Consider the following 14,741-nt stretch of genomic DNA (forward strand, 5'->3'; position numbering starts at 1 on the left):
ATAAATGAGCAAAGGAAGACTGGAAATTAAAACTATTTGGGGGGTAATGCTAAAAAATTGGCTCACCATTTTTATGAAGGTAAGTGGGGTGTGATCTATTATAGTTATAATAAACTTTGTAGCTCATCCCTCATCCTTTGAGTCACAAGTTTTATTTGGGCACATAATGCAAGGACATAACCCAAAGGAAAAAGTGGTCTGTACAAAGTTGCTCATGGCAATGTTTATAACAGCTAAAAAAGGAGGCCAGGACCATGATGTAAATGAAAGTATACATGAAACAATGAATAAGAAAAGTAAAATACAATTATTCACAGCTAAATATAAAGTTTGCCAGTGTGTAAAAACAGTATTTCCATTAATAAAAGGTAAAATAAAAAAACTTATATTAGTAATTCTCTAATGAAGGAGAAAGAGGCATAACCAACAAAAAAGAAATTCAAGATTTTTAAAATTGACAATGCAAAATAAAAGCAGGAACAGCTTAAAATAAAAATACTTAAAGGATAAATTTACTTCAATATTTATGGAATAGGATAAAAACAGAAATAAAGAAAATAAACACATTATTCTATAAAAGAAACAAACAATACACTTAGAAGTCTAGTGTGCTTGTACCTCTGATATGAGAATTTAAGATATTAAAAATAAATATAAACTTAATTTGCCTGATTTCAAGAGACTGATCCGGAAGTAACTCATGTTTCTCATCCTGTTCGTCACTTTTCTGGGGATACCTGAAAAAGCATAATCACCAAATTTTAATTAATATTCAAAGATTTTTAAAAAAAGATTTTTTAAATTTCTATTTAGGGACACAAGAACTAGGGTGTAGGCCAGAGGTGCAGGGGGTGAGAGGATTCACCAGAGAGAGTGGGGAGCAGACCAGGCGGATCTACTGAAACACACTGCTGAGGGGAGCGGAGAGACAGGAGAGGTCTGCTGCACCATTTGGGTCAGCTCCCTGGCTGGAGATAGAAGTCAGGCTGCAGTGGCTGGCAATAGCTTGACAGCACTGAGATTTTAACCCCTGTGCCACCAGGAAGGTCCAATTTTCAAAGATTTTTTAAAACATGTTCTCACAGAGTAAACTCTAACCCTATCAGTGCAAGCATTTTTTGAATTTTTTTTAACATTTGTGTTCCCTAAGTGACGATATGCCTGTAGCACAGATCCTGCACCTCGGTCCATTTCCAGGAGCAGCTGCACTGGGCCAGCACATGCAGAAGAGGCAGCGCTGCCAGAGCACCACCAGTGCCACCCAGGGCTCTCACTCAGCACGGCTCCTGTTCTTTCAAAGACAACTTAAAGCCCTATTAGCGCATGCATGGACACACAGATGCACGCATGGTCTGACAGCCTCTCATCAACAAAGTGTGCCAAGCCTGATTCCTAGACAATGCTTTACACAAGATGGGCCCTGCTTCTCCTTTCCTGCTCTCCCGCATGCCTCTGCAAGTCATCTCTACTTGCCCAAAACCCCAAGTTTCCATTAAAAATCACTGTCACTTCATGGCTTTTCCCTTCCTCAAACACTTCCATGAAACACCCAATGCCAGCCATTCCTTAGCTGAATACTAAGTGTGATCTAAAGTACAGCAAAATCAAAGATATTATTCTTTATCCTTTGTGCTTCTGTAAGAGACCCAAAATATTTTAAGATTTAACCTTAAACATTTAAATATAAAAATTTACCTTTAAAAACATTTATTTGTAAAGTACAAAAAGCAACAGGCACACAGAGCTTATTGCTTATCTTTAAATTGTGACAGAAAATGCCCAAAGAGGAAAAAAAAATCAATAATGTTTATTCCTAGCAGAAACAGTAATTTTTGCTAGCACAGAAAATTTTTTTATCAACAGTTTCATTTATTCCAGTTGATAGTACGTCTGAATTGAGCATACGAAAAACGTTTAATATTAAATATTCCTGAAGTTCTGAATAACTTAAAAAAAATTTACGACTACACATGTTCAAATATTAGGAGGTAGAGACCTTTACAAACATTACTGTTTCCATAAATGTTCCCCACTGAAGAAACTACCCCGAAACTAACGATCAAACCAGTATCAGCAAGCATCTACTTCTTCACTCTTTTAAGCACTGTCTAAAACTACCCAAATGAGCACTTGCAAGTCCCATAAAGAAAGTTATCTGGCTGTAGGGTATGGGACATGTGGAAAACATAAATGTCCTTGAAAGGTGAAGGTGGTGATATGGACTCCCCTCACTAGAGCCCTTCAATCTGGACGAGGCCTGCAGCTTCCTTTAGACAAGAGCATGTGGCGAAAGTGATGCTCTGACAGTTTTGGGCCGGAACCTCCAGAAGCGCCCTCTGCACTCCCCAGCCTTCGCCGGCACATCAGAAGTCCAGCTGCCATGCTAGAGACCACATGCTAGAGACCAAGCATCACAGGAAGACACCAGAGGAGGAGGAGACAACCTGAAACTACACGGCAGGAAAGAGGCCAAGATACCCCAGCCTACCAGTCAATTCTTGCTAAATGCAGCCCCACAAACCACTGGTATGGCCAGAAGTGGCCCAGCTGAACTCAGTCTGGCCCAGATGGCAAGATCATGATCAAATAAAATGGTTGTTAATTTAAGTCACAGAGTTTCGGGTATTTCATTACACGGTGGCAGATAACAATTAAGCTCAGGAATCATGTGATAAATCACTATTTAGGGAAGAGAGAGATTGGAGTGGATCACAGAGAATCTTAAAACAGCTCGGCCCATCTGATGACTATAGTACCTGTATGTATTACCAAAACCCTCAAACTATCCTCAAAACCCTCAACGATCCAATTTTTACAATTTACAGATATAGGATAGAAGTAATTATGAATAAAATGGTCATCAGAACCTTAGTGCAGGAAAGAACGTCGGCACAAGACCAGCCCCTTATACAGACAAGCGGGCCAGGGGCTCTGTGCACCCATGGAGGGGTGCAGACACCAGAGGGAGGAAATCAGGTCTTGGCTGAGCCCCAGGCCCACTTTTAATTTACCTGAAAACACAGTAGGTTTAGAAAACATTTTAGGGGAGTAATTCCCCAACGGATGTTCTTTAAAGAGATGAAGACAGTATCTAAAATTTCACCTTATTTGAGATAACCTGAAATTAGATATCCAAAGTATTAAAATAACCCCTCAAAAAAATCCCCAATTTAAAAAAAATCGCTTTTCGTGTGTTACTTACATTTCACTGGCATTTAAGACCTTTTTCATTTTCTTCTTCAGAGACTTCAGTTTTTCTTGGATTTCTTTTTTCTCCTGTTGCCATTTTTTAATTTCCTTTTCCAAATCTTGGAAGAACCAATTTAATTCCGTCTTTGAAATCTGAAAATATTTTTTAAAGTGAGAATATTAAAAAACATATTAAAAAGAGCCAGAATGACTAGAACTGACTGTGGTGTAACAGAACCCTCAAAAGCTCCAGGTCAGCAGAATAGACAAGGAGATGGCTGTGGGGCCTCCTGAGCCTGGGATACCAAGTTGTACAAAACAGGGTCTCAGCCCTGCCTGCTCTCACCCAGGCCGGCTAGAGGTGAGGCCAGTGGGCCCACATAGAGGCATGAGACTGCCTGGTAGTGGGGAGGGCTTCTCAAAATCAGTGATATCTGATCTTGGTCTTTAAGGTGAGTCTAGCACGTGGAGAATGGACCCCAAGGATTGGGCACAGGAGAGCACAGAGCAGTCAGGGCTTGTCTGGACAGGCGCAGGAGGTGCTCCATGGCTGCAGCGGAAAGCGGATGTGTGGAAGGCAGGGCAGGATGAATGGGACTTGGCCTGAAATTATGAACAGCCTTGCAAGCCACGCTGAGGAGTGGACGCTTCATCCAGCAAACAGGGAGTAAGCGTAGGCGCTTAAGCATGGAGAAGATTCTGGAAAAGTAACTCTGCAGGACACAGAGATGGATCAGGGTGGGAAGAGGGCACGTGGAAGGTTCAGACCGGAACAGCAGCCTGCACATTTCCCGTGACCCACCGTAACAAACACATTCTAATAATGATCTGCAGCAAGTGAACTGCAGCAAGTGATCTGCAGCAAATGAACATTTTTTCCAGTTCCACATTTCTTTGCTGAAATCTCTATTCTATTCAGTTATTAAAAACAATTTCAGCCACCATCCTTAAACTGATTTCGTAGCCCAATAAGGATTATAACCCTTCATGTTAAAAGCTGTATTATAGGAAGGGACAGTCTCTCAAAACCTCACAGCAACAACGCAGGCAAGAGACAATGAGGATGATGGTGGTGACAATGGGGTGATAAAATTAAGGGAAACAGTTTCTCCTACTAGTGGAAAAAGGAGACTACGGAGATAAACTATGACAGGAGGCATAGGAAATAACCCTATAAATGACTTATATAAGAACTCAATAATCTTGACCAGTCATTTTGATGGAACAGAAGTTTATAAGCACTTGGCAAAGATTACAAGTCAAAGGAATAAAAACCGTCTTTCAACCTAATCACGTAGAAAGGCGTGTGTCTTGTTTACCCACACATTATAGGCACTTCTAACAGGCTACCCCAGAACAGATCAAGTCAGTGTGTTCTGCTCCTCAAAACAATCCTTCTCAATATATTCCCGGTATATTAGTAGGGCTACTATGACCACTTATAAGCTGGTTGGTTGTGGCCTGGAAGGTATTTCCCTATAATGAGCCATGTTAGAAACATCAGTTAAATGTACAAAACTTCTCTTCTAAGAAGTTCGTGATCACAGTGGGAATCTGAATAAAATGGAATTTAAAGTGTTAAGAGGGCAAGTTTCAGACCATGAGAGTCCTTACTTTTTTTTTTTTTAAAGATTTATTTATTTATACAAGAAGCAAGGCACAGGCCAGATACGCGGGAGAGTGAGAGGATTGACCAGAGACAGAGCGGGGAACAGAACAGGCAGACTGACGAAATACACTGCTGAGGGGAGCAGTGGGTGAGACAGAAGAGGTCTGCCTCGCCATGTGGGATTCTCGCCGGCCGGCCGGGATCAAACCCGCACTGCAGAGGCTGCAGACAGCTTCACAGTGTGGTACTCAACAGCCTGCGCCACCAGGGAGGCCCTCCCTCTGACTATTGAAGAAAGAATCTTAGCCTGAGTTCTGGGAGTAGAGACACATGGTGCTGGGAAGATGAGAAAAGCAAAGTACTTACTGATCTGTTTAGAATAGAATCACACCTGTCTTTAGTAACCTCCCACAGCCTATAGGCACTCCATTTTGTCCTCTGGGGACCTGCCTCCCATCAACACCTTCAAGTCTCACTGGACCTCTGTTTAAGCATCCCCACCTAAAGGCATGCCCAAATCTCAAGAGCATACTTCAAATGTCTTTCCTTTCCTTCCCTTTAAATCCTAGCACAGGTTACAGTAAGATATTCTAAGAACCCTTTCCACCCTCCTGCAAGTATTCACACTTCGCCCTTCAGCTAGATAATTACCTAAGCTCAAGGCAGACTGCACACAGGTTTTAGTTGACAAGTCCGATTGTTTTTTAAAATATGAATGTGATGCCTTTGACTTGGTCGTAGAGGCATTTGGGTCAAGATACCTGCCAGTGTGTCAGACAGTGTGACAAAAGAAAGGAAACACTCTATTTGAAGGCAGTGGTAGCTGCCCTTTGCTGGACAGCTAGGTGCCATTCCACCTGAGACTCAGTCCTCTCTGTCAGCTTTCTTATGCAGGTACTGCTTTTTGAAACTTCTTCTAAATCTACAAATTCTCTAAAAGTTTTATGTGAATTTTGAAAGTATCATTCTTTCAGTGCAGGCAATGAGGGTGAAGCCTTTAATGTGGGGAACTAAACAATGGCTTTAAAAAAAAAAAATTGGACTGATTACATTCTGCAGTAAAGCACATAAAAACCAGACCCAAAGTTGGCCAAGATCAGAAGCACCAGTATAGGTGCTCATGGTCTCCATCCCTGGGTGCCTGATTTACTGTGATGGTGTCTCTTGGTCAAGTGCACAAAGAAAGAAGCCTTGATGAACTGGAGTAACACAGTACCCAGCAGACTAACACTTATCAAGCTGTGAAAGCTTATGTCAGAAAGAAATACCATTCACACAGCACTGACTAAGTGGCTGTGTCTCCAAATCTGCCCTTATCACTGAGCTGGGTGGACACAGGCATTCCCATACAGATTTAATAAAACTGAATTACCCTGAGGAAACACAAAGTTTATAAAAAAATATTTTGTTAATCCCCGTAAGTAGCTTATTAAACTTGTGTCCCATGAATCACTGTGTTAAGCAGGGTTCAATTTTTCCCTCTCCTAATCAGGAAGACTGACCACCCAGGAAACTAAGCAGAAAAGTTTCTGGTTCCTTCTAATTTTTCTCTACCATCAAATCTCATCCCATCCCAGTATAAATAGGTACTAAGGAATGTTAGGACAGCTACCTTTACATATTGACCCTTTTCTTTTGGGTATACTTAAATTTCAATAACTTAGTTTCTTGATTAAGGTCCCACTAAATTAATTTTCTTCTATTTACTGTGTTAACCTAACTATTGACCTTTGGACAAATTCTTTCTTTCTTAAATGGACTAACTCTCCTTTGCTAGCTCTGTACCTTAGTTGTTAAAAAGGAAAACACAATTTCCTCACAATTCCATTTTCCTACTCATTCAACTTGGTTTTGCTATTAATAAATCCAATAGCAAGGTATAGTAACGGATAGTCAATTTTAGCTAATGGAATTAAAGATCAGTAGACTCAAGACATTCTAGGTGACTACAGTTCCAATGTGCGTGAGCTCCATGTGTTTTTCTGACACTTCTTAGGGGTTAAGGTGGTGATGATGATGATATCAACAGTAACCCTGTTATGCACTGGACAACTTTAGGTACTTTGTAAGTATTAATCTAACCCCATGAAATGGATCTATTGTTACCCAAACTTTCCAGGTAAGAAACTAAAGCACAGAGAAGTTAAATAACTTGCCTAGGATCAGAACGAGTATAGAACTAATCCTGGATCTAAAACCAGTCACTGGGATTCCAGGGTTCACACATTCAACCCTACTGCTATACTCTCTCTCAATAAAAATATTTAACTCAGAACTTAGGTACCAGAAAATAGTTTTAGTTAATCAAGAAAACTCAGTTACAGATAAATGAAAACCCAGATTTACAGCCCTTTTCTTATATGGCAACTAAAGAGGCTCAAAAATGCTGCAAAAACAACGCTGCCCTTTCAACACCAGAGAGAAATCTGAACAGGCAATAATGCACAAGGAGCCTTTGTTCAGCCAACAATGCAGCAGCAGCAAAGGGAGGTCCAGCAGGCACAGCTCTCCTGATTATGCTACAGGCTATTGAAGAGAAGTTTCATGTGGGATTACCTTGTTTTCTTCCAAGTTCCTTGTCAACTTTTCTTCCAGGTCCCTGGTCTCTTCTGCGCCCTTGAGTTTTCTCTGTTCATAATTTTCACATGCTTCCTTTAACTGCTCTTGCAAAACCTGGTACTCCCTTTCAATCTGTGAAATACCCCCCTAAAAGTAAAGTAAATTAGAAAATTATCTATTAAAAGTAGTTTAAAAAGCCTATTTCTGATTTCGTTCTGAACTGTTTCTTAAGTAAACAAAGAAAAATAATAAGCAGAAAAAAGGGAAAATCCTAGGCAGTCTATGATAGGGAAATGTCACAATAAATCAAGAATTAAAAACCCCTAAACACTGCTTAGCGAAGACAGCTCTTTATAAAGTAATTGTTCACATTACTGGAATTCATAATGAAACTTTTCAATCTGTACTATAATTAGTTCTGAATTTTTAGAGGGTTCAGTATTAAATCAGCAGTTTGATATGAATGGCATTCTCCACAACAAATATCAGCAATTGTTAGGTTTTAAAACATATACATTAGGGGGCCTCCCCGGTGGTGCAGCGGTTGAGCGCTGGGTTGCGAAGCTGCCCGCAGCCTCTGCAGCGCCAGTTCGATCCCCGGCTGCCGGGTGAGGGTCCCACATGGCCGCAGACCTCTCCTGCCGCCCACTGCTCCCCTCAGCAGTGTACTTCGGTCCTTCTGCCTGTTCTGCTCCCCGCTCTGGCTCTGGTGAATTCTCTCACCCTCCCGCGCTTCTGACTGTACCCAAAGGTTTTATGCATAGTTTAAATATGAAGAGAACATATTCATTTTGGTCTGGTGGAACAATTATATTATCAATGAACTGTGTTTAATTATGCAACTATCTCTTGGACGAGCTTCTAAAAAAACAGAAGCCATACTGCAAAGTGAAACGTTGGTGAACAATATCACTGATATATTTTTTTACCTTGCACACTACTAAGACTGTCAGCAATAACATACTTGTGTCCGCAAAGAAAGCCCATGAGCTCCCGGGAGCCCCTCCTCACTGCAGGTGACTGCTCTCCCCAGATGCAAGGCCTGGCAGCTAAGCTTCGGAAACCCATCCGAGAGGCACCACCTACTCCATCCACCTTGCCCTTATCCTTCACCTCTCCCAGCTCCGTAGCATGTTCCAAGTGTAAAGGGGCAAAATTCTGTGAAGTATCAGAGAACTCTGAACTATGATCAGAGTGGCCATAATGTCAGTTCACCTTGGAGAGTCCCAGTTTTTGTCTGTCCAGACTGAAGGTTTAGTTAAATAGTCACCCTTCCTGTGACCCACAAGAACCACTTAAAGTTTAAGATATGAGCTACCTCTATTTTCATTCTCAATTCAGCAAAAGGATCACAATGAATAGCAACTTGGTATTATCGATTAATTTATATGCCCCAAGTCACCACCGAGGACAGGCAGGAAGTTATGCTATCTCTGTTAATTCATTTAAACTTCACCACAGTTCTGTAAGATATTTAGCATTTTCACATTTTATAGATCAGAAAGCCAAGCTTTGAGAATTCAGGCAATTTTTCAAAGTCCCAGAAGAAAGCAGCAGTGTTAGGATGAATGCAGGTCTCAGAGGGAGGAGCCCACAGGCCACTACAGTAGGGTTCTGAAATCACATCAGCGTTCTGAAATCAAGCTGATTTAAGGAAGTGTTTGTGAACTTTCCAAATCCTAATGAAAATATGTGACAGTCAAAATACTGACTCCTGAAACAATAAGGTCTACCTAAGTTAGGGCTGAGCATGGGACAAGCACAGGCCCTTCCACTTGGTACATACATGTCCTGGCCCAAAGCTCAGCGAAGCTCTGTGCGCATGAAAAGCTAACACACTCTAAATGCTCAAGGATGAGAAACTGGTCAGGTATACCACCACATTCATCATACAATGGAAGATCAAGAATGCACTGAAAATGAAGTTAACAATCTGTATTTACCAACATGAAGATAAGTCCGTAAGACATTAAAACTGAAAATTTCCAATAAAACAGATAGTAAATCCCATTAAAAGCACTACTTTACTTAAACATTACAATATGCCTGGAAGACTGCTCATCAAAATATTAACATGGGTGATGATGGGAATGTAGATGACTTCAAATTTTTCATGAATTTCTGTATTGTTCATTAAAAGAAAATAAGGGTTGAATTTTTTTTTTTTTTAAGATTGATTTATTTATTTATATAAGCACTGGGTACAGTCAGAAGTGCGGGAGGGTGAGAGAATTCACCAGAGCCAGAGCGGGGAGCAGAGCAGGCAGAAGGACCGAAGTACACTGCTGAGGGGAGCAGCGGGCGGCAGGAGAGGCCTGCGCGCCATGTGGGACCCTCCTCCAGTGGCCGGGGAGCAGCCGGGGATCGAACCGGCGCTGCAGAGGCCGCAGGCAGCTTCGCAATCCAGCGCTCAACCACTGCACCACCGGGGAGACCCAAGGGTCGAATTTTTATAATTGGCTAACTGATAGCTATTTGTACAGATATTAGCAGGCAACACAAAGCTGATTTTTTTCCTATTTAATTACACATCTGATCTTAAAAATGATTCCACACCAGTAATGGCAGAATTGTTTCATGTTTAAATGATGGTGTAACATTTCATTATATGGATGTGCCATAATTAAACTGTTCAATACTGATGGGTGTTTAGATTGTACTCAACTTTTCTGCAGATACAAATATAGATGAAACAAATATATAACAAATCCTTGTTTATTGATCTCTGGACACATACTGAGTGTAAATAAATCCCAAATTGCCTTCCCCAGAAATTTTTTTTTTTTTTTTTTAAATAAATGAAGTGCCATTGAGACAGTACAGGACTGATTTCTCCCCTCCTGTGTGGTCACTGCAGCTCTCACAACCCTTACATTTTTATATTCTTTTGATAACTTATAAATAACTTTTTCTTGTAACAAATGCAGTTGTACATCTTCTTACATGTTTAAACATCAACCTTATGTCTGTCTTTTATTGTGCACTGTCTATTCACATCTATTCTCATTTTTATGTTTATGAATCTTTTCCTGATTAACAGAAATTAATTAAGAAATTATCTATAGTTTTATCTGTCCTGTGCTGCAAATTTTCCTACTTTGTCACTGTGTTTTCTGTGTATGTATATTTGTTGATACACTTATATATGCTATGCATAGGTATGCACACATTACACATGTGTGTACAGACATATAAATACACATATTTGTTTCCATGCTGTTAATTAACCTTATGGGAAAAAATTTTCCCATTTTTTCGGGGTACTTCTATGGGTTCATTTTTTTCACACTTAAGTCTTTGATCCTCCTGGAATTAATTTTGGTATATGGAATGAAGGAAGGAACCAAAATAATTTTTTCTACAGTAGATGGCAATCCATTTTTCCCTATACCATGTATTTAAGAATATATTTTTGCTCACCAGTAGTTACCATTTTTATTATACCTTTAATTTCTATATTCTTCTGTTCCATTGGACTCTTATTCTAAATAGTCCGGTTATGTGTAACACAGTTTTTATTATGTTTGATATCCAGTTGTTTAATTTCCTTTCTTATAGTTTTTTTTTCCATGGGCACACTTTTTTTTTTTTGGTATGAAGTTTAGAATCAGTTTGTCTAGTTTCAAATAAATTTTATGCAGCAGCTTCTCACCAAGGTGATCCCCAAGCTCCCTGCCTCTTGGTATTCATGCCTTTGAATAGTCCTCTCCTACACTACATCTGGATTGGTGGGTTGGTATGTGCGACCAAGAAAATAGAGAAGTGATGGAGTGTAACTTCCTAAAGTAGGTCATAAAAGCCACTGCTACTTCTGTTTGATCACCCACTTTGAGGAAGTCAAGCCCAGTGACAACACACAAGCAGTTCCATGTGGCGCCCACAGGCAAAGAACTGAAGTCCTTGCCCAGAGCTAGCACCCATGCGCTGACCGGGCTGAGTGAACCATCTTGGGAACAGAGCATCCCAGCCCCTGCAGGGACTGAAAAGACTCCTGCAGAAGCCTGAACAGTACTGAAACTCACAAGAGATCTCCAGCACCGTCCAGCTACCCGGAGCCTTAATTTTTGACTGCTAGAAGCTGTGAGATAACGAATGTTTAAGCCACTGAGTTTTGAGACAATTTGTTACACAGCAACAGACAGCTAACATATCCTGCTCGGGTTGTACTGGGATTATGTCAAATTAGAAGCTTTAGGGAAAATCAATTTCTTTAACAACTCAAATACAGAGAGCACTTTTTCACTTAAGTCTTCTGTACATCTCTCAGTGCCATTTTTTTTCTCAAGTTTTAATTATTTTTTACCCTTTCTGTTACTGAAAATGATCTTTTCTTCTAATGTAATTTGCACAGGTTGTTATTTATATATAGAAAGGTACTGCATCCAATCACCTTTCTGAATTCTCTTACATTTTGGTATTAGGTTTTCAGTTGATTTAGATCTTCCAGGTACACAATCTAAGCCTCTATAAATAATGATCTTTTTACCTCCTCTTTTATAATTTTTCTTACCTACTTTTGTCAGCTGATAGCTCCAGACTGCTAAATAATAAGGTGATGCTTTACCATTCAGTGAGAGGGCTTTTAAGAAAGAAAGATAATAGCATGGTGAGAAGTGTTCACCTATTCCCATGTCATTGTAGTCAATAAAGGGACTTGAATTTTACCTAATACCTTTTTATAACTTTTCTCTTAAGATATATTACCAGAGTAAATGATATTAATACATTTTAAGTGAATCATTCCTAAAGTGGTGAAGCTCTTACAATTATTTCTCCATTACTTAGTTCTTACTTATAAATTAATATAGACTCATTATACAGCAGCTAAAACAATAAAGCCATTCTACTTTGGAATAAATAGCTAAGAAAAAACTTACCTTTTCTAATCCCAAACTTGCCTCTGATCCCAAACTAATAATACAAACAATATCCTTGTGTATTATGTTCTAAAGCTTCCATAGCAATGTTTTATATGGAGTTGACATCAAAATAGTTTTAGTTCATCATTCCATCTAGTTAAATTAGTAAAAATTAAAACCTGTGAACAGTTAAGTATGATTCTGACCCACCTGTTGTACCTCAAAAGGATCATATGGCTCAGTATTGACACCTTGATGCATTATATTCCAAGACACCTTTGGGGAGAAAACAAATATTTAAATTCAATCTATCTTCCCTGCTCTAGTAAAATGAATTTATCACATAATAACATTTGAAAACATGCCCACTTTTGCGGCAGAGGGAGGAGGTTAAGTGCCAATTCAGATAATGTTTTATACATTCTACAAATACTTGTAATTAGGAGACTGTCATCCTTTAGAATTATTAAAAATGAAAATGATTTTGGTTCATTACTCAACCTATTTTTCAGAGCTTTCTGAATGAGTAGGGGGACAATCCAATAAGGTTTAATCAACTCATGTCCTACAAAGTTATCTACAATCTAAATTTATTCTCATGCTTATGAGGAAGGATCTTTATGTGCATCCATCCCTCTGGTGTCCCTCCATCTGGCTATCTCATTTAACTCCTCCCCTTAACAATCCCCACTCAGTTTGGCAAGACAAACTGGCACATGCAGCCCAGACACTTCCTTTATCCCTTCTCTTGGGAATTATCTGTGCAGAAAACACATGTTCCCTTTCGTCTCACTGCCCTGCAATAAGTACTGTGGGGTAGGCACCCCAAGTTGAGAGGCGCCCTGGTTAAGCACTGCTGTAACCTGGGGGGAAGCCAGGGTGCTATGGGCTTTTAGTGTTAGGACACATATTTTTTACAGAAACAGCCACATCTTACTTCTGCTAATATTTCTAATTATTGAGGTGACATTTTGGCTTCATCTGCTGATTCCACAATCTTATTTCTCAACTGGCACCAAAATTGGTAGGAATAACGATTTAAAAATTCTTTAAGATTATCCGCCATGCCCTACAAAAGGGCTCCTATTTTTTAAAGCATTTTCAAGTGAAAGCTTTAGTAACCAATATAAAATTAATCATCTAAAAAATTTAAGTAAATATAATGGCAATGAAAAAAGAAAATTTAACTTCTAGTAATAGAAGATGTTTTCTATTTAAGAATTTCCTGTATGGAAAAAAGCACACCACAAAAAGAAAACCACCCCCCAGATTGCAATGATAGTAACTTGGAAGAACTTCTGAGTCTTCCAGAAAGAGAATTTAAAATTGCCGTGATTAAAAAACTGACAGAAGTTATAAAGGAAAACAATGATAAGGGAAAAATAATCAACGATCAGAAGAATGAAACTGAGTCCCTAAAGAGGGAAGTAAAAGAAATGCAGGAGATCAAAGAATTAATGGAGGCGCTAAAGAACTCTGGGAAAAGCAATGAAAGAATAAATGAAATGGAAGAATGAATAAGTACTCTTGAAGACACAGAAATAAAAAGAACCAAAACAGAAAAGGAAAGAGAAGTACAAAGGAAAAAGACCAAAGAAAGACTTTGGGAACTAACTGACTCCATGAGGAAAGGAAATATAAGAGTTATAGGAATCCTAGAAGGAGAGGAGAGAGATGTACGAACAGAGAAAATATTCAAGGAGATAATTGAAGAGAACTTCCCAAACGTGAAGAAGGAGCTGAAAATTGAAGCAAGAAGAACACCAAAGCAAGAAGAACACCAAACTTCCACGACGAAAGGAAAAATACAGCAAGACACATAATAGTAAAGCTCCCAAATATCCAGGACAAGGAAAAAATAATGAAGCTGACAAGAGGGAAGAAACAGATAACATTCAAAGGAAAACCAATCAGACTGACATCAGACTTCTCTGAAGAAACACTACGGGCTAGGAGAGAGTGGAGGGACATAGCCAACAGACTCCAAGAAAACAGATGCCAACCAAGAATACTCTATCCCGCAAAGCTCTCCTTCCTCTATGAAGAAAAGTAAGGACCTTCCCAGACAAACAGAAACTCTGGAATTTCATTACGACTAAACCCCCACTCCAAAAAATACTACAAGGAGTCCTAAAGCCAGAACTTCAGAGGGACGAAGAACAACGAAAGAAGGCAAAAAAAAAAAAAAAAAAAGGGCCTCCCCTGGTGGCGCAGCGGTTGAGCGCTGGGTTGCGAAGCTGCCCACAGCCTTTGCAGCGCCGGTTCGATCCCTGGCTGCTCCCCGGCCACCAGAGGAGGGTCCACATGGCGCGCAGACCTCTCCTGCCGCCCGCTGTGCCCCTCAGCAGTGTGCCTCGGTCCTTCTGCCTGCTCTGCTCCCCGCTCTGGCTCTGGTGAATTCTCTCACCCTCCCGCACTTCTGACTGTACCCAGTGCTTATATAAATAAATGAATAATAAATCTTTTTAAAAAAAGTTATTAAAAGAATAAATAAATAAAATCAAAGGAAAGACAAACACAATGGC

The 14,741-nt window shown here is 39.8% G+C and overlaps 1 protein-coding gene across 8 annotated transcripts in view; it reads right to left on the reverse strand.

Annotated features, from left to right (window-relative positions):
• TTC3 (tetratricopeptide repeat domain 3) overlaps window positions 1-14,741 on the reverse strand; it is a 106,840-nt gene that overhangs the window by 12,908 nt on the left and 79,191 nt on the right. For all 8 annotated transcript variants that reach the window (XM_037524954.2, XM_054700277.1, XM_037524956.2 and 5 more), the window contains 4 exons: window positions 12,427-12,492; window positions 7,355-7,504; window positions 3,203-3,342; window positions 669-737 (listed from right to left, as the gene is read on the reverse strand). In XM_037524954.2, coding sequence (XP_037380851.1) covers window positions 669-737; window positions 3,203-3,342; window positions 7,355-7,504; window positions 12,427-12,492 — 425 coding nt within the window. The remainder of the gene's footprint in view (window positions 1-668; window positions 738-3,202; window positions 3,343-7,354; window positions 7,505-12,426; window positions 12,493-14,741) is intronic.

The sequence above is a fragment of the Talpa occidentalis genome, unplaced genomic scaffold, assembly GCF_014898055.3.
Source record: "Talpa occidentalis isolate TD23 unplaced genomic scaffold, MPIMG_talOcc4v2.1 talOcc4.4, whole genome shotgun sequence".
Lineage (NCBI taxonomy): Eukaryota > Metazoa > Chordata > Mammalia > Eulipotyphla > Talpidae > Talpa > Talpa occidentalis.